At 41.7% G+C, this 26,400-nt stretch overlaps 2 protein-coding genes across 6 annotated transcripts in view; both read right to left on the reverse strand.

The window, feature by feature from the left end:
• The window catches only part of IL18R1 (interleukin 18 receptor 1), a 35,211-nt gene extending 26,866 nt beyond the window's left edge, over positions 1–8,345 (reverse strand). For 2 of the 4 annotated variants that reach the window (XM_045771767.2, XM_045771769.2), the window contains exons 1-2: positions 7,640–8,344; positions 261–346 (exon numbers count right to left, since the gene is read on the reverse strand). In XM_045771767.2, the coding sequence (XP_045627723.1) occupies positions 261–318 (58 nt within the window). In that variant the 5' untranslated portion in view covers positions 319–346; positions 7,640–8,344. Of the gene's footprint in view, positions 1–260; positions 347–1,790; positions 4,014–7,639 lie in introns of those variants that run through there. The other 2 variants (XM_087863245.1, XM_087863244.1) reach the window with 2 other exon arrangements.
• A 394-nt stretch (positions 8,346–8,739) lies between these two features.
• Positions 8,740–26,400, reverse strand: part of IL33R (interleukin 33 receptor) — a 70,207-nt gene continuing 52,546 nt past the window's right edge. For both annotated transcript variants that reach the window (XM_045771735.2, XM_045771736.2), the window contains exons 7-13: positions 26,146–26,308; positions 23,457–23,528; positions 21,865–22,006; positions 21,626–21,771; positions 15,028–15,174; positions 13,871–14,038; positions 8,740–11,361 (exon numbers count right to left, since the gene is read on the reverse strand). In XM_045771735.2, the coding sequence (XP_045627691.1) occupies positions 10,976–11,361; positions 13,871–14,038; positions 15,028–15,174; positions 21,626–21,771; positions 21,865–22,006; positions 23,457–23,528; positions 26,146–26,308 (1,224 nt within the window). In that variant the 3' untranslated portion in view covers positions 8,740–10,975. The remainder of the gene's footprint in view (positions 11,362–13,870; positions 14,039–15,027; positions 15,175–21,625; positions 21,772–21,864; positions 22,007–23,456; positions 23,529–26,145; positions 26,309–26,400) is intronic.

The following is a 26,400-nucleotide window of genomic DNA, read 5'->3' on the forward strand; positions in this document are numbered from 1 at the left end:
TCCATAAACTCAGAGGACTACATCTTTTCCTTTCCCTCTTCTTTTTCCCATATGATTCTCTACTTGATTTCATTTCTATGAACCTTTTATTCTCTATGCAGGGACACCAAATGGTTGGTAACTTTCAAAGTAAAATCTAAAACCACTAATTTTAATAAATTCAGCATCGTCAATAGCCATCTCCACATAAAGAAGTAAAACCTTGATATGCCCTCTGGACTACCCAGTAAGTATGCTTGTGAGTGATTGTACTTACTTACCGGAGGTCCTTGTAAACATAAGCACCAAAATTGTCAAGAGTAGCTCTGTATGACGCATACTGAGGATTCTGCTTCCAACGGTTTCTCTGGAAAACAGAATAAGACAGGGTCAGCCAGAAGTTGCAAACAAAAGTACACCTGCCTCGTGAAGGAGATTTTTTAAAATCTTCTGGCACACAGACTTTTAAAAAAAACCAGTGCCGTAAGTTTTCATATCCCTTAATATAGTCACCAAGTATTCTCAGAACTTTCAGCCACCTAGAATTCATAAAATTTCAAGGTAATGAATTTCAGCATCCAGAAAAAAAATCCTAAAAATGCAATTTTCTAATGTAAGAGAGTCTGCTGTATTTCAAGCCTCGTCTCCTAAATCTTACCTCAAAGGTTGAGAACAAAAATATTTCCAGAAAATCTACTGTTCTATGAATAGACAGTCTGTGATATACCGACATAGGTATGACAGGTCTGCCCATGTAGGGGTGTGTGTGTGTGTGTGTGTGTGTGTGTGTGTGTGTGTGTTTCTCTCATCACACCAAAATCCTCATCATGATCTTCATTTGTGGCTTGAATTTTTAAATATCCATTTTCCTTCTTCAGAACTAAGTTCTTCCTAAGTTAGGAACTGACTCTATTTTGTTCATTACTGTATCACTAGAGTCCAGAACAATGCCTAGCACGGAGTAAGCACTAATACTTTCTACAGAGGAACAGGTGTATGTATGTGTGTGAAATACACACATGCCCACGTGCATTTGTTTTAGGGAAACGGAGAGACGAAACAGGAGTCTCCTACACTCCGAATGCCTAATCTACATGGACTCAAAGAACTCAAATCCGTGTCGAATTTCAGTCCTACTCCAATCCATCTTTTTGTCCTATGAATTACAGACTTAGAGAGTAGAACGGGGGAAGGGGGCAGTGGGTCTCTGACACCGAGTGTGACTATTTCGTAAGCAATCCCATGTTCCTTGCATAGCACATGCTGAGCTCCACTGGGGGAGGGAGCAGAGTATGGTGGAAGAGCTTGCTTTCTGGGGCACACAGACCTGGGTTGGCATTCCAGCTAGAGCTTTGACTAGCTGTGCGACCCTAGGCAAGTTACTTAAAAGTCTCAGATCCTATCTGCTCATGGTCTATCACTAAAATTATTGAGTGATTAGATGAGCTAATATAACGAAGGCTTTCTGGATGCGTGGTAGCCTGCCAGTCCCAAATAATTCTGTTAAAACTGCCACTACAAGGGCCCATACTAAAAAAAAAAAAAAAAAGACTGCTAATGCCCAAATCCTGGATGGAGTTTAATGGCTAAGCTGTCAAACCATTTACATCAATCTTTATGGATAACATCACAAAGCATCTGCTGTAATTTCCAAGAGATAACAATCAATAAAGACAAAAGAGTTAAGTACGTATGGAAAGTACCAAGTATTCATAACCAAATTAGAATATTTCTATGGTTCTATGGTTTGAAATCAACCCCCCACCCACGCACACATACACACATTTATTATTAACTATCTATTCTCTTACCTCAGATAGAATGAAAAGTATTGTTTCCTCTGGTTAAGGTTGACACGGCCTCGTAAAGGGCACGGCGGTTTTTTTCTTGGCTTGGGTTTTTGTGAATTTTCAAGGTCTTTTGAGAAATAAAGTTTCTATGAAATAATCCAGCATTCTACCTCTGAGTTTCGGTATGAAACATGTTAACATCCCAAATTAGCTGACACTGGCACTGCTCTGTGTGTGTATATATATAAATTTTAATGTACTTATCATGGATTTGAAAGATTAAAATATTAAATAATGGAACTCATTTCCAAAAGAAAAGCTATTCTGGGAAATGTCACAGATATGTATTATTAACATATACATAGGAGAATATAAATATTAAATTTCTTGCATGAAGGAATTTTGGGGGTGTTTTTTTAATGTTCTATTTGATATTGATTTTTTTTGCCTTTCCATAATTTTTAAATCTTTCTTTCCTTCTTTCTTTCTTTCTTTCTTTCTTTCTTTCTTTCTTTCTTTCTTTCTTTTTCTTTCTCTTTCCTTCCTTCTCAAAAATTGTTTTTTATTTCTAAAGTATTATAATGCCCAATATAGGGCATTATAAAATGAAGATTGAAAAGCAGAAAATTACCTCAATATGCACAATACTTTAACATGTTTTCTTGTACTTTTTCTGCATGGTTTTCAAATAATTAAGATGTTAAAAAATGTTCATATCCTGCATTTTCCACTTAATCAATGAGCACTTTCCTGTGTCCCAAAAATCTCTTTGTTCACATCATCTTAATTGCTACATATATCCTTGATATGCATCTATTGTAATTTATAAGATATATGTTATTACAAAATAACCTGCATAACTGTCTTCTTGTATTAGGGGATAGAGATCAGTTTGTGGAGCAGGGCGTCTGATGCCAGGACTGGCTGGATTTGAATCCTCATCCTACTCTTTACCAGCTGAATAACTGCGGACAAGTCACTTACCCTCCCTGCTCTTCGGTTTCTTTACCCAGGAAAGAGAATAACAATACTGCCTCTGGGAAGTGATGTGAAGGTTTCATGAGTTACTATTGCAAAGTATCAGGTGCATAATAACTATCACTTCAATGTTAGTTATTTATCTACCTTTCTCGTTGTTTTCTTGGTGTTTGGACAATGGCAATACAATCTCTAGGTCAAAGAATACATTTTAAACCTGATAAACACATACTACCAAACTGCATTCCAGAAATGTCATAATTTATACTCCTCAGCTGAGCAAGATAATATCCATCTTCCACACCCACATAAGCATTGGGCATTCTCATTCTTTAAATGTAATTCACTCTTCAGATTGGTAATGGCGTCTCATGGTTTTCTTAAACCTGCATTTCTACTGATATAAATAAGGCAGAATAGTAAGCATATAGTTTGTAGCTATTTTATTCCCATGTGTATGAACTATTTTTTATGGCATTGGTCCAGTTCTTAGATCTTTTAGTGTTTTTTTTTAATTTGTTGAGTTTATCTTCAAATTCCTCTTTTGTTGTCAATTTTTGTGTCCTACCTTCTCCTCCAAAGCATAAGGACAACCTACTAACCGGTCATGAATCTCTTCTCCAAAGGATCCTGATGAACATATGGGAGACTTTGTAGTTATGGAGTCAAGCCCACTATGCTTTTCCTTTGTGATTTTTCCATTATTTTTACATTGTTGGACATTCCTTTCCCCTCAGTGGTCAGATGTATACTCAAGGTATACTTTCTTCATTTTTATGGCTTAGGGTTTCTTTTACCTTAAAATTGCTTTACCCATTAACAATTATTTTTCTTGTTTGGTATGAAGATAGGTCTAATTCAACTTGTTTTTCTCACAGAGCTACTAATTACTTCTTTATAATGAATTAAAGAGTCCTACCTTTCCTTTAAAGTGTGCTGACAGCATAGTTATAACGTATGGGCCTCTGTAAGCGCTTTATGGAAATCTCACAGCATGATTGCTTGGGTGCAAATGCACGTGTGTGTGTATGCAAGTGTGTGTGTGTGTGTGTGTGTGTGTGTGTGTGTGTGCGCTCTCTCCTCTTCCGTTGTGCTTTATTTTTCCATCCATAGAACTTATCCCTAACTGACATACTTTATTTTATGTTTATTATTTGTTGAATTGATGAATGCATTCAATTCAATAAATATGTAGAGTTTGGTGTCTTAGGCGATCATCTGATCCACCGTAACATCTGCATAATCTTACCTCTGACGTTCTTCTTAAATCATGACATTTTGGAAAATATCTTTTAACAATTGATGTGAAGTCTAGGGCACTCATTCTCCCCTGGAGCTTAAATAATAATAATAATAATAATAATAATAATAATAATAATAATAATAATGCCTGGGTCCCCAGCCAGACACCCGAGGTACAGCTGGGCATCCTGATGGCTAAAAATCCTCCAGGTGATTCTAATATGCAACGACGGTAGGAAGACACTAATCTAGGGGACTTACTTGTATACCTAAAAGAAAATTTAATATATTATAAGTATATATATTTAATAATAAGTTACTGGTTAAGATATATTAAGTATATGCATATATACGCATGTACATATATGTGGGTATGTATGTGTCTGCACACACATACATACACATACACAGAACACTCATAAACTTCCCCTCGATCACCGGGTGTCATGAAGTTTTCTCTAAATGAAAAAGGTTCTCTTCTAAAAATTGTGTGACCTAGGGTGAGGGTCAGATACAAGCCAACTGTTCTCTCTGACCCTCGAGGTGGGACAGTCCGGCCCTGCAGAGTGTCTGAATGCTTATCTCCTGAGCCCCTGTTCCGCCCACTTGCCCTGTTTACAGACCCCACGCTGAGCAAAGTGACCATCCTCTAAAAAAAGGAATTCACAGAAACCCGTAGTTGTGAGGCTACTTCCAAGTTCTTTCTGCTAAGGCAGCTGGGACCGGACTAGACGAACTGGTCCAGATTATAGAGAATGACACTGACACACACGAATTCATGTAGATTGCCTCAATGTAAATCTCTCTTACCAGCAAAACATAATTGAGCACCTCCTAAGATAAACAGCCTCGATGAAAATCTTAACAGCGGTGATTTTTAAAATAATTCCCTCTCTACAATGCCCGGTGCCTACGTGTTTCACTCACCCACCAACTGAGATGATAAAACCACCAATGCAAAGAGGAAAAAATGATCTTGGACAGAAAACACACACAGGTGCGTGTGCACACCCACACGCTTCCGCTCTAAGGAAAGCAGAATTTATGCTGAATTAGGTTTTTCATCTGCAAGGCCGGGAGCATCATTCCCACTTCCTGGGAATGCTATCCTGATGCCTCCCCCATTCCCTCCTGTGCATGTGCCAGTCCTGCTCCCCAAACCCTTCTCGCTTCTTTTTTCTTCCTTTGAGAAGAATGCCATTGTGTTTATTTTTTATATAAAGAATAAAATTTCCTTTTTTTTTAATGTAGTGTTCAGTGATTCATTATTTGCATATAACACCCAGTACTCATTACAACATGAGCCCTCCTTAATACCCATCACCGGGCTACCCCATCTCCTTACCCCCCTCCCCTCTGAAACCCTCAGATTGTTTCCTGGAGTCCATAATCTTTCATGGTTTGTCTCCCCCTCTGATTTCCCCTCCTTCAGTTTTCCCTTCCTTCCCCTAATGACCTCTGCACTATTCCTTATGTTCCACATAGGAGTGAAACCACATGATAATTGTCTTTCTCTGCTTGACTTATTTCACTTAGCATAATTCCCTCCAGTTCCATCCATGTCGATGCAAATAGTGGATATTCATCCTTTTTGATGACTGAGTAATAGTCCATTGTACATATGAATCACATCTTCTTTATCCATTCATCTGTTGCAGGGCTTCTTGGCTCCTTCCACAGTTTGGCTATTGTGGACATTGCTGCTATGAACACTGGGGTGCATGTGCCCCTTCTTTTCAGTACATCTGTATCTTTGGGGTAAATACCCAGTAATGCAATTGCTGGGTCATAGGGTAGCTCTATTTTTAACTTTTTGAGGAGCCTCCATACTCTTTTCCAGAGTGGCTGTACCAGCTTCATTCCCACCAACAGTGTAAGAGGGTTCTCCTTTCTCCATGTTAACAAGACAGGAAACAACAAATGTTGGCGAGGATGTGGAGAAGGGGAATCCTCTTAGACTATTGGTGGGAATGCAAGCTGGTACAGCCACTCTGGAAAACAGTATGGAGGTTACCCTTCTCGCTTCTAAGTGCGGGGTCCCTACAGTCCTTACAACCTGGCTTGATGGTTGCCTTCTCAAGGAAACTCTCCGACTGCTAGTACTCCAAACAGCCTTTGTCCACACCTGCACCACACTGCATTCCCATTATTCCTGGATCCATCCGCGCTCTCTGGGAGCTCCCTGAGGGTAGAGACCCTGTCTTTCCGTGTTCCCAGATCACTTGTTCCTAGCCTTTGTATGTGTTTTCATGCTGGCGGTGGGGGAGCAGTCACCTTGTCCCAGAACCTGCATACACCCAGTTTCTTCCAAATTTACACCCTCCTAAGCCATTCAAGGACCTCGGGTTGAGAAGTGTCGTCCCAAATCCCAGCACTGCATGGCACCAAATGAGTGTTCACTGAGGTTCCAAAGAATAGAGCAAGGGAAGAGGGTGAAATTAATCCCATAACCTCAGGTGTCTAGACCTGACTGGGATCACCTAGTCATTAGTTTGTCTCGTGCCTGCAGTGCAACTCGCTCAGGGCTCTAACTCCTGGAAGCACCTTGAATTAAAAGCAAAGGTTTTGGAATCAGAGAAATTTTGAGTGAATCTGTGATCTATTACTTAGTAAGCTGGATGCCCTTGGATAAATTCCTAAACATCTCTGTGCTTTGGTTCTCCTCCCTTTATTAAGCGTAATGATAGTGCCTGCTTCATTTGGCCTACAGGAGGATTAAGTGAAAATAGTGCATGTAAAAGTTTTCTACACCACGTCAGACAAGTGCTCAATTAGTAAAGACTACCAATTATTTTAGCTGTTCTCAATTCTTCAGAAAAAAAGGAAATATTGGGCAAGTTTTAACGTCTGAAATGATACTATCAGGGAAAGTTAATGATGCTGTCTCACTAATTATTCATGCGTGCGTATGTGTGTACATATGTGTGTGTATATATGCGGACGCATGCACATCCATATATATATGCTTAATATTTAAAACTATATCTATCTATCTATCTATCTATATCTGGAAGTATACATATATAGACACAGTCCCTACTTATCATGACTCCACTTAGGATTTCTTGATTGATGATGCAAAAGAGATACACATTCAGGGGAAACCATCCTTTGGATTTTGAATTTGGATCTTTTCCCCTGCTGGCGATATGCCCTATGATCCTCTCTAGCTGCAACTCCCAGTCCGCCTGAAGATCAGAAGGGTGAGCAATAGATACACTTACGACCATTCTGTACGCATGCAACCATTCTGTTTCTCCCTTTCGGTACACTATTCCATCAATTAAACGAGATACTCAACAGTTTATTATGAATTAGGCGTCGCGTTAGAGGATGTTGCCCAACTGTAGGTTACTGTAAGTGTTTTGAGCACCTTCGAGGTAGGCCGGCCTAAGCTATGATGTTCAGGATTTTAGGTGTATTAAATGCACGTTCCAGTGACTTACGATATTTTCAACGTAGGCTGGGATTTTCAGAACTCCCCCCATCATAAGTGAAGGAAGATCTGTACACATAATGGCTAACTTTCCTAACTGATGTTGTTCTCAGAACCCCTGCGCTGCCGAGGCTGGGTTGCCCCTAGCCAGGCGGGCTGGCGGCAGAGGGCAGTGGGGAGGGAGTGCGGCGGGCGGCGGGGCGCCGCTCCTTACCTTTAGAGGGGAGTCCCCCGAGGCTGGGGCGGAGGCGGCCGTCCCTCCTCCACTCCGGTCGCGACGGCGGAGGCAGGAGTTCCAAAAGCAGGTGAGAAACTGCAATCCGCTGCCTCCCTAGCACTGGGAAACACGAAAGGAACGAGAGGAGCCGCAAGTGTGATCAAAGATGTAAGGCAGCTAGAGAAGGTTGGGGAAAGAAAAAAAAAAAAGGAGCAAAGAGTAAGAAGAAAGAAAAGGCGTCTGGCAGCCGCGGAGCTCGCGGGTGGGACGCAGCTTCTGTCCTCAGTGCTAGGTGGGGCGCTGCTGGGTCCCGCGGAGTGTCCCGGGTCTGGGATGCTCCGATCAGAGATGCTCCTCGTCGGGGTTTTCTCCCGGTGATAGGCTGGGGGCGGGAATCTTCCCAGTTTGCGGAGTTCCTCGGTGGAGGGTACGCCTGGTTCCGGGCGCTTGGGCTCCGGGATGCTCCCGGTCTGGGGCGCCCCTCGCAGCGTGCCAGGGATATAGACTTCCTCCACCTGGGCGCCCCGCCTCTGGGTTCCGGGAGCAGCTCGATCGAGGGCGCGACCGCACGCAGCTGGAAAATCCTGCGCCTCGCCCTTGCGCCGAGGTCGACTGTGGTCCCAGCCCCGCGCGGCGAGTTTCGGGAGCTCCGGGGCGGTGGGCGGTGTCCGAGGAACCGGCAGGGCCCGGGGCCCTCGGTGGGGCTCCTTGCGCACCCTACAGGCCGCCGAGAGGTTTGCGTCAGAGTCAGGTGGGAAGGATATCAGCCTGCACCTGCACCGGTTAGAGGAGCACCGTCTTCGGTTAAGGGGAAGGAGCTGGGGAGGGCTGCAGACGGAAAAGAGGCCAAGGAAGAGCCCCAAAGACACTGGACGGCTCCCTGAGGTCATCCAAAGTGAGGAGGAGGCCACTGTCTCCTGTCTGAAGCACTCAAGTTTCAGATCTGTGCTGAGGCCTTCTGTTTAGGCTGGGGGGGGGGGGTTCCCTTGGGAAGTAGTAGAGAGGGGGTAGAGGCGTTGAATTGAGATTTTAAATTGTTTAGAAGAAAAGGAGGCCAAAGGAGAACATGTGTTTCAAAGTTTTTATAGTGTGGTAGAACTCAGAATACGTTTTTAGACTGGTCTGTAGTAGGATCTTTCCAACAAAAGTGAAGAATGAAGCCCACGGCTGACAGGGAGAGGGTTTAATGAGACCGTTTCATCCTTTTTATTCAGTCAAAATAGTTCATCATATAATGAAAGAGAAGGATCATGCAATTATCTCAATAAATGCAGTAAGAACAAAGCATCTGACAAAATTCAACAGCCTTTCTTCATTAATAACACTTGGAATACTGAAAATAAAAAGTAACAATCCTAATCTGATAAAGAGGAGAACAAGATAAGGACGTCGTCTCTCACCTGGGGCAATCCCTTTGTAAAAAGTAAAGAAATAAAAATAGAAAGCATACAGATTGTAAAGGAAGAGATAAAACTACTCGTTCTGACAGATGGCATAATTTTATGTAGGTTACCCTTCGAAATTTACAAAAGAGCTGCTGGAAGTCATAAGTGAGTTTAGCAAGATCATGGAATAAAAAGTTAATATACAAAAATCAATTGTAATTCTATATGCCAGTAATGGAAATTTGAAAAATGAAATTTGTTAAAAATACCATTTACAATACCATAAAAAATCAAATACCAAAGTATAAATCCCTTGAAATGTGTACAAAATGTCTACTGTGAAATCTACAAAATATGCCAAGAGAAATGAAAGACATAAAAATGGAGGGATATACCATGTTTATGGATTGGAAGATTCATTGTTAAGGTATCTATTCTGCACAAACAGTGGAGTTTATAGAGTCTATACATTTTTAGAATCTATAGATTATAGTCTATATATTTCATGCAATCCAAATCCCAGGAGGAATTTTCAAAGAAATTGAGAAACTGGTTCTAAAATTTTACATGAAAATGCAAATGATCTAGAATAGTCAGAACAATCTTGGGAATAAAGAACAAAGTTAGAGGACTTACGCTGACTTGAAGGCTTACAATAAGGAAATGCTAATCTTGACAGTGTGATATTTGCATAAGCATATAATTGGAAAATAATAGAAAGTAGAGTAGTAGGCCAACACATACATAGCCTATTGATATTTGAATAAGTCACCATGTCAGTTCAATAGGGAGAGAGAAGTCTTTCACAGGTGTTGCTGGAACAATTGGGCATCTCTATGGAAAAAAAAAAAAAAAGAAGGTTGACCCTTACCTCATTCTATATGCAAATATCAACTCACAGTGAACCATAGACCTAACTATAAAAGTTGGAACCATGAATATTTCATAAAGATACATGGAGAAATATCTCCTGAACTTGAGGTAAAAACAACAAAACAAAACAAAACCTTAGATAAGACACATTAAACACTAACTATATAAGAAAAATTGACCAACTGAATGTTACAAAATTAAAAATGTCCGCTAATCCATGATACCATTAAAAAAATGAAGAGGTAGGGAGGTAAGCCTGGAAAAATTGTCACCTTACATCTGTCTGAAAAGGAATTTGTATCCAGAATATATAAAAAAATTTCCACACATCAACAACATGAACAGAAACAACACAGTTCAAAGAGACCTAACAGCACCAATCATCGGCGAGGAGGTGGAAGAAGAGCGGTCTTGTACAAAACTGGAGGAAATGTAAAATGGTACAGTTTGCCAATTTGACAGTTTCGTAAGAGGACCACGCCTCGGTATTGAGCCAAGACAAAGAAGAACACATGTCCGCAAGAATGTTCACAGGGTCCATATTCACGATAGGTACCCTGTGAAACAACCGTGTGTCCCTCACCAGGGAGAGGTCAAACACACTGTGTGTAGACACACAATGGAAGCGAGACGCGCTGCTAATGTTCTGCTTGTGGGAATCCGAGTGTTCTTCAAGGTTACATGAAAATTTAGCTCTAACCCTTCCAGTTTGAAGTTCAAGGTGTAGAATATTGACAAGGAGTAAGGAGCAGGAGAGCAGGAAAGAGAGAGAAAGAGGAAAAAAGCCTAATGAAAAGATCCTAGGCCACATGGAGAAAGACCAGCAAAAGGAGAAAAGGAAGGAAAGATGAGCTGAAGAGAGAGGGATCGAGGATAGAAATTTCCGGGTGTTTTGCATCCCCCCAGAATTGGGCAAATGGGAGTAAAGCTGATAGATGAAACCGGGGGCCCGCACGCTCTTGACATCCCCGGTCCTCACGCCTCTGCCCTGGTGTCTGGTCCCGTGGCCTCATCCAGCAAGGAGGAGCTCAGATAGATGGAAATTGGGTGCATTATCAGCACGTCAAAGCCAGCACTACTGCCCCTGGGCACTCAGGGAAACCAAACTGGGTGTCTTCCCTGGTCGTCTGTTTGGCACAGGCATGTGGTACCTCACGTGCTTCCAGAATTTGGAATTCAGGGACCGTTTGTTGGCCATGTGGTCTTCCCTCCACTTGATGGTACCTTGCACTTCTACAAGGTGCTTGAGGGAATCTTGAAGGTCCCCAAACTGCAGTCCACTGGGCTTGCTCAGAGCCTCCAATTCTACAAGGATCACCTTGGAGTCATTCTGGAGGAGGGCGCTGTGCAAGGCGATCTCCTGCTCATAGGCAAACTCCCTGCTGTGCACCATCTCAGGAGTCAGGATAAAAATCTGCCGCCTGCTCTTTCGTATGTTGCTTTCCACTGCAGTGGCTGCATCTGGGGATAAAAGACACGGATCGCATTTCCTGTTGCTGCGTTTTTAAGTCTAATGCTTTGATCATAAATGTTCTGAACTTAAAAAAAAAGTTATGGTTTTAATCTGGCATGAGATTCTGACGCTGATCAGTTCTTTACTCAGAAAAGGGGGAATGTGCTTGGATGGACAACACCTGTTGTGTTCGAGTTATCGCTCCCACTGTGAGCACATCAGTCCCAAGCCCCTCTTCTTTCCCAGGTAGATCAGTCCTAACTGATCTAAAAAAGCAGAGTCCTTGAGTTAAATGGTAGGTAGAGATCTTTAGTGGGAGAATTAGAATTCAAGTTCATTAGCTACATATTATCTTCTTAGGATATTAGCTTATGTGTTTATGAGGGCTTAGTACTTTAACTCTTAGGATCCTTTGCTCCTCTGAACTGATTAAAGCCTCTAAGGGAGTCCTGGATTCACGTCACTCCCCAATATCTCTGTTTGAGAAGTTGATTTGATCCAGACTAGAAAACTCTTAAGGAAGACCAGATCCCCTTATCAAGTTAGAGTTTTTATAGCATCAGCTCCATGGTGATAGCAGGTAACTTCTGGGCAGACTTGGAAAGAGGGTATAAAATACTCAGCTCTCATGGCAAGGAGGGAACAGAGAAAACAAAGAAATGCAACCACGAAAGAAACCACTGCAGATATTCTCAGAGTGTGGCAGCCGACAGACTGCCAATCCATGCAGTGTGAACTACGGAAATAAATGTTGAATAATGCCAGGTAGAGACCTTGTGTTGGTCAGGGTCCTAACAGAAAACTTGGCACACTCAAAAGGACTGACTTAAGAAAGTTTAATGAAAGGACAATTTATAAAATATGTGGGCAGAGCCAAAAGAAATCAATAAGAGATGCGTCAGAACCCCAGCATGGGAAATAACCGGGAGGCATTACCCCCCTCCAGGTGTGAAGGGGAGGGAGCAGTTATGGAAGCTGAGTATAAAGGCAACTAACAAGAGCCTGTGTTCCAGGAGAGAAGAGCCCAGCTACCCAGGCAACCTCATGGGTTGCCTGCCTCTGAACTCCTGCCAGGGCTTCCATTGGCCAAACCCAGCAGGGAGCAGAGGGTAGGGGCATGATGGAGTCCATAATGACCAGCCTCCCAAGGCCACTGGCTGGAGCACCGAGTGGATTTGAAGGAGCAAACAGAAGGTAACTAGCATGGGAAGAAAGGCACTGATGCAGTCAGTCATGAACTTTTCCTAAGGGATGAGTGAAGTTTGGTGTTGTTTTGTTAGATCTGATCTTACTTCGGTTAAAGTAAGGTCAGAGGACATACTTGCTGGAGGGGAACTGGGAACGTTCCCAGGTGAAAAACAGCACAATGCAGGCCACGCGAGCTTGAGGCTCAGTGAGCTGGCGTTCATGTTGGGCTGGAGAGAGGTAGAACTAGAAATGAGGTCGATGGATCCGAGACAAAAGAGATGAAGACTTTGCAGCCAGATGTAGCAGGTGATGTGACGTCACAAACAGCTGGGCTCCCGGCAGCTTCCTGACCAGATGTGTAACATGAAAAAAGCATTTGAACACCTTGACTTGTTTCTGTTTGCTGGAATGAGTAGCCCACGGGAGAGCTGGAGGAGGAAGAAAGCCTCTAGAGAAAACTTGGATTCCATTTTCTTGAATTGTTCATTTTACAAGTCTCCCACGCCATTGTGAGGTGATTAACATTGCCCAAATATTCCAGGACGCCCCAGATGCACCTGCTGTGTGTTCCTTTAAATCTATAGACACTTGAATCCCTCTTTGCAGTGGAAATGCCAGTTTAAATTCGGAGTCTACTAGGCATTAACTTTATTGGACTTACCCTCATGGTGTTCCTGCCTCATTCACATTCCAAACACTTCCAGCTCTCTGAGGAATTTGAGAAGAGCTATGAGGATGGCTCATGGGTACTTGACATAAATGTAGAGGGAGGAGGAGAACAGCTACTGAGAGGCCAGAATTGTGACAAACTGTGAAAATGATATGGAATCGACTAGGAAGATTAAGAAACAGGAGACGGCTCTAGTGGTTCTTGTGAGAATATACATTTGCAAATGTTTCTCCAATACAAGGAAAATCATAAAGACTCCGGAATCCTTGCAAAAACTTTAACCAATGCCTCTGAATATTAGAACAAAATTCTTTGTTTTTTGAGTCTTCTTTCGGCTCTTCTAGAGAGAATTAAGATATATGTCAGTTACCCCCGTGGTGGACCTGGGAAGTCAAGTAGGGGCAGTGCCTTGCTAAATCCGCCTAGCCGTGTCTTCACATCACTGATACTCTTGTGAAGACGTCATGATCAGGTTGGCCATGGGGCCAGGAGGAGCAAAGAATAAGTATCTCCTTCTTCTGGAGAAAGATTTCAAAACTCTGGTCTTAAGGCCGGGAATAATGATTGTAATTCCGTATCCCACACAGGGTGAAGACCACCAACCCCTGGCCTTCTGATAAACGTGACTTTCTGTCCTTGATGTATGTTGATAGCTTTACCTTCTCCAGGTAGCAGATCTCTCCCATAAATGCATAAGTTATAGCCACATTTATTTTCAAGAACATCAGGCAGAATCTGGTGAACAAAGTGCTCCACGGCATTGGCCCTCTCAGGACTATTTTTATAGTTCCGCGGATAGATAACGTAAGCATCGTAGATCTTTCCATCTGAAAATGAGAACAAGAAATACAACTTTATTGCTTGGCTCTGAAAATTCCCATTTGACTCTTACGAGACATTCTTCACTGAATTTTATTGTTGTTGGTGCATGGATCCCCCCCCCCCCAATATTCCAGAATTCAGAGATGGTGACAACAACCTACTGCCACAAAATATTATCAGAAAATCGATCTTAATCCCAAAGTGCCCCTCTTTACTGCCTCAGACTGAATGATAGAGAATAGGCAAGAGCCAGTCCAGTTTAGCACACACCATATTGTCAAATGTAATTAATAATTTATTGACAAATATTTATTGTCATGGATAAGGAGTCTTCTGTTGCTTGGAGTAGATCTCAGTTTTAGTTGTTGTTTTCCCCTAATCCTAGGAAGTGAAAATGTGAAAGATTTTTTTTAAGGGATCTGCATTTCCCACAAATCAAATAATTAGCCCTAGTTGAGGGGACCATATGGAAAATGTAAAGTATATCTGTCCCCAAAGGAAACAATGGTGTTCTGATTTAGCAGGGATAAATATATCCTTTCATGTGTAACTTATGCACATAGGTAGGAGTCTATGGAGTGAGCTTTCTGGTGAAATACATCTGCCTTCTGATGGCCCTTTCTTAGTTGTTCACATCTGGAAAACAGGAACACTTTTGTTAATGTTTTGAATTCCATAAAGTTTTACCAATACACAGTTTCCAAAATGTTTAAACTTTTCTGGGTTTGGGCCAATTCTGTTCTTGATTTAGTAGGAAGAGTAAGCCTATCGGGGAGGAAATTTGAGCTGTTGAGATGAATCTCAGAACCATAAGGAGAAACAAAAAAGGATAGAGAATGGCCTCTGAGTGGACTGAAAAAAAGATCTACTGACAATATGCTAGCAAGCAAAATCTCGGTTTAGTAGCATAGCTATTAAGAGATCAACAGACAAGTAACCATCAGCCATTATGGATCCTTTTCTTTTGAAGAAAAATGTGAAACTTGCCACTTACCATTCCTAGTTTTGTAAGGTCTGACTATGTCTCTCCAGAGCAGAATAACCTCAATCCAGAACACTTTCAGTGTTATCACCATGACACTGATTAACATTAACAAGGTGATAAATCCCGCCAGAAGGTAGTGGGTGCTTTGCTCGTCATCTGTTCAAAAGATAAGGGGAGGACAAAAGTGATCGCTATTATTACTAGAACAAGGTAAAATCAACAAATACGTGGATGCTGACCTCCACTGGGAGTACAAGAGATGCATACAAGAGATGCCTACCTGCAATTGCCATGGCCGCGAATCAGTAAATGAACATTTATTGAGCGCTTACTCTGTGCCAGGCAGCAGGCTAGGCATTGTAAGGGATTCTCAAATGTAAACGTAACTAAGATAGGAGGTAAACGTGTAATTTGAGCTGGCAGAGGTCTTTAGGAGTGCCCGCTCCACATTGGACTGTGCAATGGAGCCTTCCTGCAGGTGGAGGGAGGGTTTAGAGAACTGCAAAACAAGGAAAATGTCCTCCTGGCGAGAGGGGATGCAGTGAGCCCAGGGGTGGAGATGTGGTGTGTTCTCCGAGGAACTGAAGTAATCCAGTCGGAGGAAGACACATTGAGAAATGTGGGTCAGGGCTAGGTTCTGATCAGACTTGGGGCTCCCGTTAAGGCATTTTGCCTTTATTCGGGAAGGTCACAGGAGCCACTAAGTGTTAAGTGGGGTGTTAACAATGAAAGTGGTTGACAAGCAAGATTAATCTGAAGGTAGGTAATCTGTTTCTGTGGGAAGAGACCATAAGTACTTAGAGGAAAATGGACAGGAAGTTTCTGCAATACTTGTGAAAGATAAGGAAGGTCTGAACCCTCACGTAATAATGAGAAAGGAACGGATATGCTTGGTGTTGGGACATTAAGGAAAACTAATCAAAAGGTCTTGAGGTCTTACTGCATAGGAAAGCAGTGAAGAGACAAGGGCCATGTAAGTCTCTAAAGCGTAATTGATGGGGAAGTCAAATTACTGGGGTTCTAGGTTCCAAACACACCCCTAACTTTTCTCATCACTGAACTGTGCCCTGTACTCACTGCTGCACAAAGTGCATACTCAAAAAGTTTCCCGATTTCAAGGACTTAGATACGTACAAATTGAATATAAGAACTGTACTCATTAATGGTATTTTTGGCTCTTTTAAGTTGACTTCTCTCTTTAGAATTAACTATTTACAAATAGTCCCACTTACAGATGACCGTGAGAAGAATCTCAAAGGAGATTCGTCTCTTACAGCGTTCTCCCTGCATTTTTGTCTGAAGTCTCAAAGCATGTGTTCCCAGTCTTGCCATACAAAATCATTCATCCATATTCACAGATTCCTCCCGTAGCTCATTAGCATCCTGAGTATCTAGCACTGCAAAATCAAGACTGGCCAAGGGGAAGAGATTCAAAACCAGGGGGCGGTGGAGGAGGCGTGTTGCTGAAAATTGGCGGAGAGCCTACTATCTGCACTATCATCGTTTTAAATGATAAATGCGCCTTAAGGAAAGCATTTCAATGGGATTCCCCTCCAGGTCTCTCTCTCTAAAAGTGCTATCTGGATACCCTCTGGGAACCTACATTTCTTGGAGAGACCGTGAAGTAACTGCATCTGTGGCTGGTCGCCTCCGCTGGGAGGAAAGAAGTTAATCTGAGACAGTAAAGAAAGTTGAAGTTCAATGTCTTTCGGTTAATGACTTAATGCCTGTGTAAATAATTCCGTATGTGGTGACTAAACACTAAATACTTTCTGAAAACGTTTATAAACAGGAAAACACTGCCTAAGTTTGAGTCCTGGCTCAAACTCTAATACTCAGCCGGGTAGTTATTCAATTTCCTCTTGCTTCGGTTTCCTTATCTGCAAAATTTGGTGATAGTAACAGTCTCTTCCTCATGGAATATTGATCAAATAAATAAGAAATGAAATGGAAAATAATTAGACAGGTCCAAAGGAAACAATGAATAAATGTGTACTACTATTATTAGGAGAGTCAAATATTTATTTAATCACATCAAATAATAGGGAACATAAGCTTTTTAAGTTCTTGCTGTTGAAATTCAAGACAATGCTGTAATTTATTTTGTGATGAGAAATAAAGGAATTCATTGTGACAATTAAACTTCTGTAGCAACAGTTTTTGTTTAACATACACTGTTGTCGAAACGGAGTGTAGCCATGTTAATTTGCAGAAAAACAGGGGAAGGCTAGCACATACAAATAAACTGGAAGGAAAAAAGTCACCAAGTACATGTAACACGAAAACAATTCCAATACACAGCTCATCAGAGAACATTCATAAAGTGACAACATAAGCAAGGCATGGGGATAGCGAGGCAATGGCAGCCCCAGGGGGAGGGGGAGGGCACAGCTTCCCCTCTCGTTGGGGGTCCACTGTGCGGGCTACCACCACCAGACTGCCCTGATATTACATTGTGATGTGGTTCATATATCCAGGGGTGACTCCGTTATTATTGGTAGAAACCTGGTGGCCCATGGAACTGGATCGCACTTAATGTCATGATTCTGTTGGTTTGATAAAAACTTACAAATTGGTGGTTTAAGTCTAATTAAAGCAAAAATTAAAGCACCGCTTCAGGCTGAGACTTAACCACGAACGCATCAAATCGGTGGTCTGCTTATCTATCAGCCCCAATTTTTTTTTTATCAGGTTGTGTGTCTGTGTTTATCCAAATTAATCTGGGCTATATCCCACTTAGAGGTATAAACTGAGGGCCTAACTCTCCCTTTGGCTATGTGACAAACACGTTAAGTAATTTCCACGTAGTTGTGCATGGAGTGACAAGTGTAAAAAAAAAACATATTTTTTCTCCTCACCCATTTATACTGCATTCAATGTTTCATCTAACAAACAAGACGTCTTTGCCTGGAAATGCAAGCAGGGGAGGAAGTTGACAGGTACTCAGGAAGGAAATGTTTGTAAAACTATTTTTGCTGACATCATTGCGTGCAACGACATACCAAGGGAGTGGGAGGAAGACGCAGTCTGCCCCCCTGAGGAGGAGTGGGTCATCACTGACATTTTTAGTGATGTCTGGGTAAGGTCATGATTAAAAGCACAATGACTCTGGGGTGCCCTGGTGGCTCAGTCAGTTAAGCTTCTGCCTTTGGCTCAAGTCATGATCCCAGGATCCTGGGGCTGAGCCAAAGGCCCTGGGGTCCAGCCCCGCATCAAGCCCCGTGTCGGGCTTCCTGCTCAGCAGGGGAGTCTGTTTTTCCCTCTCTCTCTCTCTGCCCCTTCTCCCACTTGTGCTCTCTCTCTAGCTCTCTCTCTCTCACTCATTCTCTCTCAAATAAATAAATAAATAAATAAATAAATAAATAAATAAAATCTTAAAAAAAGAAGCACAATGACTCTTAGATGGTCTTATTACTGTTTCGGATTCTTTACAGACAATGTGTCCTCTTGTTACCTATACCCAAGACAGATCGTTCTCTCCATTTAATTTTAAAAGATTATATATAGTGTCTGAATGTGATCTACTGAAGAGTAGTCAGTTTCGTATTTTTGTTATATTTTATTGCATCAAAGTATAATGAAGTCATTAAAGGCATGCTAGATTCAGATAAAACTATAGGGAACTTATAAACAATTTGGCCTTTCCAAGTTAGTGGGAACATAAATGTAAACCCTAACAAACGTAAATGTAAGCTGTTGCTTTGTTGAATAATTAAGCCTTAGAGCTAGAGCAATGGAAATGTCCAAAGATCATTTTCCTTGATATAGTATTTTTTCATTCTTAAATTAAGTTTTAATTATTCCAATAAAAGGATATAATTGCTTCAATCACTAATAACACTTTGTGTAATTACTATAAGCTCTATAATTTATAAATGCTTAAACTTCAATTTGTAACAAATTCCTGAGTAGGTTTTTAAAATACCCAGAAGCTAAGGTGTGCTGTTATTTTAATCCACAGAATAGGAGAGAAAGAAGCAGAAATATAAATTCTCATTGGTTCTGCGTGTTCATTTTGGTTTCAGAACCAATGTATTTTAGATTCTGCCTCTTCCCTCCACTTTGTCTTATTCATCTCCACAGCCTAACTTGGGCTGAAACCCACATCACAGATCTACTGTAGAGTCACAATTTACTGAACCAGTCTCTTCTGCGACTCTTCCCTAGGCTTTTTATGTCTACGTGCTCCTTGCTCCGAGTTTAGCAGGAAATACTGTCATCGCTTGTATCCATCGCCCCTCCTTGTTTTCCTAGTAGACACACAATCCTTTATTTCTTTTAATTAATAAAATTTATCTTTCAGACCACATTTAGGTTTACAACAACAAGAACAAAAATGAGCAGAAAGTAGAGAGAGTTCCCATATACTCTCCCCCAGCCCTAGCATTCAGTTTCCCGTATTATGAACATCCTGAATTAGTGCAATACATTGTTTACAATTTATAGGCCAATACTGATACATTACTATCAACTAAAGTCCATAGTTTATACTAGGATTCCCACTTTGTGTTGTACAGTTCCATGGGGTTTGATAAATGCATCATACCATGTCTTCACCATTAGACTATTATATAGAACAATTTGAGTGTCCTAAAAATCCTGTTGTCCACCCTCTCTCCTGGCAACCACTGAGCTTTTACTCTCTCTATAGCTTTGCCTTTTCCAGATTGTTACATAGCTGAAATCATACAGTATGCAGTCTTTTCAGATTGGCTTCTTAGCAACACGTTTTAAAGTTCCCACATGTCTTTTTATGGCTTGATAGCTCATTCCTTCCTACCAATGAACAATATTCCATTGTATGATATAACTGACTTATGTATTCACCTATTGAAGAACGTCACGGTTGCTTCTAAGTCTTGGAGATTATGAATAAGGTATTCGTTCATTTATTTATTCAAAAAAATTGTTATTGAATGCACGCTCGGTACCAGGCACTGCAATACAGATGGAGGACACGAAGACGGATGAGACGCCATTCCTGCCCTCATGGAGCTTAGAGTCACGTTCAGCAGACTTGTGTGTGATGAGTGTAGAGATAGAGACAGGGCCCTACAGGAGCACCTGGAAGGAATATAGACTGCAAACTGCTGGCCAAGGAAGTATCCTCAGAAAAGTGGTACCCGAATTGCATGTTGACTAACAATTACAGTAAAGAAATGAGCTGAACTCCCAGACTTCCCATGACTTTCACCTACACTTAGGTTGGTAGTTACCAGGGGTAGGGGTGGGGGTGAGAGTAATGGGTGAACTGCTTGTGCTTTCTTTTTTTAGCTGAAATACATTGAATCTTTAAAAAGACAGAAAAAGAAAGACATGTAGCCAAACGATGTATTTGGTCAAATAAATGATGGTTTCTCCGTATAATGGGATACTATGGAGCCATTAAAAATCATGGTGTAGAAGAACGTTTAGTATCATGGAAAGATTTTTACTATACATTAAGTAATTACAGAACAGGCTATAAAATTTTCTATGTAACTTGTAGCAAAACATGCTTATAATTCAAATATATCTGAAGAGAATTTATGTGACAATACAAAGGTCGAAGAATAGCCAAGACAGTCTTGATGAAGAGCGAACTTGGAAGACTTACTCTACCCAAAATCAAGGTTGCCTGTACAGCTACAGGAAACAAGACTGTGTAACATTAGTGCACAAATAATTTTTTTTAAAGAGACAGAACGCAAGGGTCACACAATTTTTTTGGAAAGGACCAGATAGTAAGTACTTTAGGTTTTGCACGTAGAGAAAATAAATAAATAAATACATTTAATACTTTATAAAGCTTAACAATGATAGCATATGATGTCTTATTACAAAGCAGCATTTAAGATCTTCTTACTGGAATGGGCAGTAATTAATTACTCCACCTTCTCATCTACTTTGCCAGCCTCACTAACAAAATGTGCGTTCTTTAGGACTGAAAAAATAAAAAAGAATTATAAAAGGGAACATGTTTATAACGTGTCATAAAAGTCATGCAAGGTAACAAAGAACATGTTCACGTTTGCTGTTAGTGTGTCGTCTTTCACATACAGTGAGACAGAGAGAGCTAATGAAAGCAGAAGGATGGCCAAGGAAGCAGTTGGGTGTTAAAGAGGAACCAACACAAGAAGGTAAGGTAGGGGGGAGGGGGGGAGGAAGGAAGGGAGGAGGGGGGTGGGAGGAGGGAGAGAAGGGAAAGGAGGAGGAAGGGGAGGAGAAGGAGGGGGTAGGCAAAGGAGGAGGAGGATGGGAGGAGGAGAAACAGGGAGTGGGGAGGAGTGGAAGGAGAGGAGTAGGGGGGTAGGGGGGAGATGAGAGAAGGAGATGGAGGGGGAGGGGAGGGAAGAGAGGAGGAGGGAGTGGAGAAGGGGTGGGAGAAAGGAGATGGGGGAGGGGAGGAGGAAGGGGAAGTAAAGTTGTAGAGAGGCAACTAGGGCTACCACACTACAAATACTCAGTGTTCTTAAGAGAAGCACATTTTAAGAGATGGGCCACTTCCGTTGTCTTGGGTGATTGGCCCTGGAACCACACTCCAACACATTGTTCTCTAAGAAAAGGATTTCAGCTTACAGTTGATGCAGCTAACTCGGGTGACCGAAGTCTCAGGAACACTCCTTACTTGGACTTCGCCTCTGTAGTCTTACGGTGTGCTGTGTCTGCCCATGTAAACTCTGAGCCACACATTCATACGGCAGCGTCAAATCCTCCTCTCTCACGTCATCTATTCTTAAAATGGTGTTCTGACAAGTCAGCTCATTGCTAAAACTAAAAAGGCCACATGTTACTTTCAATGCTTACTCTGCTGGTGCAAATTGTGTAGCAGGAAAAGGAGATGTTTTAACCTCAATATAAAAATACCTTTGATTTTGCTCCCGTTCCTCTTGAATTCTTGCTTCACTGAAGTTCTGAACTATGGTTCCATTCACCTTCCATCGGACGCCAGACATGAACAGAGAGCCTTTCCCAAAGCAAGCAGAGCAGAGTATGTTTGCTGGTTTTCCTAGATGAGAAGCGAGGGAATTCACCAGTAAAATTCAGTTCTGCCAGTAGTATTGCATTCAATGTGAAAAAAGTCATTGAACACCTGGCGTGTGCAAGGAACTGATGCCGCTCCCCTTCCTTACCATTCCTTATCGTAAGCACTTCCCTCCTTGTCCTTGTCGGGGCAAGTGGCCCGGGCCCTTGCCTTGCCTCCACCCCCTTCGTTCACAGTTTGGAGGAAGCTCTGTTCCCACCCCACCTCACCTGCAGTGTAAACTACGGAGATGAGTAACTTCGGCTTCATCAATCCCACATTATGAGATGGGGCTTCTTTTTACTCTACGTTGGAATTTCTTTGTAACTCCTTTCTTCCAATCTTTCTCCTTTCACTGAATTCTCTTCATCTCTCTGGAAGCCCCTTGGTTGGTAAAACTGTGTTTTGCTTGACCCAGCTACAATCCCAGTATTTCATCGTTCAAGAGCACTCTCCATTATTATAACTCCTTTTACTTGAGGCTTCCTCCGCCCTGAGCTGAAAGCTTGAGGGGTGCCCTCCCACCTGGCGACATGCATTCAGCCATCCCTTACTGAGCCCTCTGTTCCTGGGTCAAGAAGTATGCAGAGGGATGAGGAATAATGAGTGTCTCAGAAGGCGATAACAGCACACACAAATGATGAAAACACAAGATAGTCTAGTCTTCTATAGAAAGACTGACAAATGACATGGGAATATAGAGGGAGAAGTCATTCCAGGGAGCAGGACTGCCATGCTGTACACGGAAATGGTTTCCTTGGACCTGATTCGATGGAGGCTCTGGTGGTTCCTGCTGGTGGGTAAGGAGTGTGACATTGGGGAATGGTATTTGAGCTCACTGTTGAGAGATGAGAAGGAGGAACAACTGGGACAAAAGCAAGAAAGAATGCGGAAATGCTGTCTTATCAGCATAACAACTGTGAGGAGGTCAGCGAGGTAGGGACAAGGAGCAGGTGGGGTTAACAGCTGTGGATGAGCCAGGATGCGGTGAGAACCACTTCATGAAGGAACTTATCCTATAGGCCAAGAACATTGAGCTGTATCTCATTTCTGGTGGGGAACCAGAGAACGCAAACACAGGCGGAGTCAGAAAGTCTGGGTTCTTATCCTTTTATCATTGATTATTCACAACCTTGGGCATGTCACTGATCCCGCCTGAGCCTAAGTATCCACAAGCATATATTGGGAACAATGTCTACCTCCTGGAGAGAAGTAAGAATGAAGTAAAACAGCACCTGTGAAAGCACCATGAGTTACAAGTACAATATTCCTAATATTAGCAAGTACTGAGGTGAGTATATCTACACATGACATTTCATTTAATGCTCAAGATTCATTGTGTTAACTGCCTGACCCATGCTTGGGGAATTTAGACCAAGGGTCATATGGAAGGATTCTCCAGGCAACATTTATAGCATTCTTGAAGTTTTCTTACCAATTTCCACTTCTTTTGTTTCATTTTGTGGTGGGGCTATAATTACTGGAAACCAAGAAACGCTTTCCTCCTCTTAAATGAAAGACAAAGAAAATATAAATATTAGGAGAACATTGGATGGTGATCAATATATAGCTTGTGTTTTCATATTTCTATCCTGTTTCATGGCAATGTTTCTCAAATTATTCTGACAATGACCCACAGCAACAAATACATGCACACACACACACACACACACACACACACACAAATGAAAAAGAAAACATTGAAGTAATACTCTCCCTTACCACTTACGATACTCTGATATTTCCTATTCTCTTTTATAGCATTAGAACAATGTTAGTCCAACACAATAAATAATTGCATAACCTGGTATTTGCTAGAAAACCACAATTCTACAGCATAAGCACAGCATTATAGGAAGGAAAAATTCAAAAGTCCCATGAAATACTAGCATGTATAAGGTACTTAATAAATGCTTGTTGAATGGGAAAAAAAAAACCTTATGACAATGATAAACACATAAGTCCACACTTCCGCTCACAGAGTTCCACCATGGTGGAAATTCTCATTGCTGTGGCACTGATGCCTAGAGACCGTGAAAGGGGTCTTCTGGAGCACTGCTGCATTCCTCCACCCCTTGATTCTCCTTTATTTCATGATGTGTGATGTTAAGGAAACCCTGACTCCTTGTAGATTTGATACGGTCGGTGGTGAGGTATTTCCTCTGAATAGGCTTTTCTAGACCTTCACATTTGAAAAACACTCTTTAGAATCAAAGTGTCTACTTGAGGTCATTGATAATGTAGAAAATATTGCAAACCAGGATTGTGTGAAAAGTGAAATGGAATGGTGTCGCTTAGGTCAAGGGGCTTTGAATTGGAGCCAGGAGGCCATTAAGGAGGTGGGTCCCATGTCCTCACTGGTGGAACCATGAACTTTTGAACTAGTGAGACTACAAATATTCCAAGATTGAGCCCAAACATCTGCAACTTGGTGCAGTAAGAGACTTGCTTGTGGTAATCTCCGTCACCAATTGTACTAAAGTGAAGGTTAGCTCTCTACTGCCAATACACATCAGAATTCTTTGTAAACAGTGTCTACACACATTCCCTCCTAGCCTTAAAATCCCCTGACTTTTGCTCCCTAGTGGGACATTAGTTGGGTTGTTACCCAAATCTGGGTAACCTAAGTTGCAATTCTTTGATCCCAAATAAACACCCTTGCCTACTTATTGCCTCCTGAAAACTTGGGGTTGACAATCAAAAACTGGGGATGTACTGTATGGTGACTAATATAACAAAATAAAAATTATTTAAAAAAACAAACCACCCAACAATATCTCTCTATCCCTTTATAGAACTTCTCACTAAATTTCTAATCCAGTTATATTAGAGATTAAACAGATTTTTTTTTCTATTTACAGAACTTCTCACAACAAATTGGGAGAAGGAAAGTTAATCTGGCTCTGCAAATACTTGTATTGCCATCCAAAAAAAGTTTATTTAGTTAGCATTCAGATCCTGCCATCTTTGAAAAGTTTAAGTCACAGAGGAGAGAACAGATCTGGCTTTCAATCAGTAGCATAAATTTCCTTTAAAATTCCTGAAATCTTGGGGCGCCTGGGTGGCACAGCGGTTAAGCATCTGCCTTCAGCTCAGGGCGTGATCCCGGCGTTCTGGGATCGAGCCCCACATCAGGCTCCTCCGCTGGGAGCCTGCTTCTTCCTCTCCCACTCCCCCTGCTTGTGCTCCCTCTCTCGCTGGCTGTCTCTATCTCTGTCGAATAAATAAATACAATCTTTAAAAAAAAAATTCCTGAAATCTTGATAGCACATTTAGAAAAGCTCTTTGCTCTGTTGTAGAGAATGTGCAAGGTAAGATGAAGGTGGAGGACATCTCAGGGAGGACCATGAAGTATGGCAGTGCCCCTGGTCCCTGGTTTTGTTTTTCAGGGTAACTACCCACGGTCAGCCTCGGTCCGAAAAGATTACATTGAAAATTCCATAAATAAACAACTCATAGATTTTAAATTGCTCACTGTTCTGAGTAGCATGATAAAATCTCACAAGGCCCCACTCTGTCCCACCCAGGAAGTAAATCATCCCTTCGTCCGGCAGATCCGCTCTCCATCTGCCACATGCCCCTTGGTCACTTAGGAGCTATCTTGGTTATGAGCAGACTGTCATGGCATCCCTCTGCTTGGGTTCAGGTAACCTTTATTTTACTTACTAGTGTCCCCAAAGCACAAGAGTAATGATTCTGGAAATGCAGAGAAGCCAGAGAAAGGTCATGAAACCCTTCCTGGACATGAAAAGGTGAAAGCTCTCGGCTTAATTTTGTCTTAAGGAAAGACAAAAACATCGTATGCTGAGTTCGCTAAGATCTATGGTAACTTTTATTACAGTATTTTGTTGTAATTGTTCTATTTTATTATTAGTTATTGTTGCTAATCTCTTACCGTGCCCCATGTATCGATTAAACTTTATCATAGGTATGTATGGATAGGAAAAAACATAGTATATGGAAGGTCAGTATTATCCCCTATTTCAGGCATCCGCTGGGGGCTTTGGAAGGTATCCCCTGCAGAGAAGGGGGGTCTACAGTCTAGCAAAATCAACAAGAAGAGCACAGCTCCTCCCACGCTATTTTTTTTCAAATATTATATTTTGTTAAATTCAGTAGCTTACCTTTCACGACAAATGATCTGGTTGCCGACACGCTGTAATTGACTCCATTCTCATTGTGCATAAATTTGCATGTATAATCACCTGTGTCTTTGCTAGTTGCATCGTCAATCAGCACATAGTTCTTATGTATGTGATACCTTGGTCCTTGAAGAGCTTTACAATTCTGAAATGAAAAATTCCATTCCATTTCTAGCGACTCTTTACTTGCACCTGTTTTGTGTAATTTGCATCCATTTCCCCCAAATGTCCTTTTAC

The sequence above is a fragment of the Ursus americanus genome, chromosome 7, assembly GCF_024610735.1.
Source record: "Ursus americanus isolate L20-20 chromosome 7, mUrsAme1.1.p, whole genome shotgun sequence".
NCBI lineage: Eukaryota > Metazoa > Chordata > Mammalia > Carnivora > Ursidae > Ursus > Ursus americanus.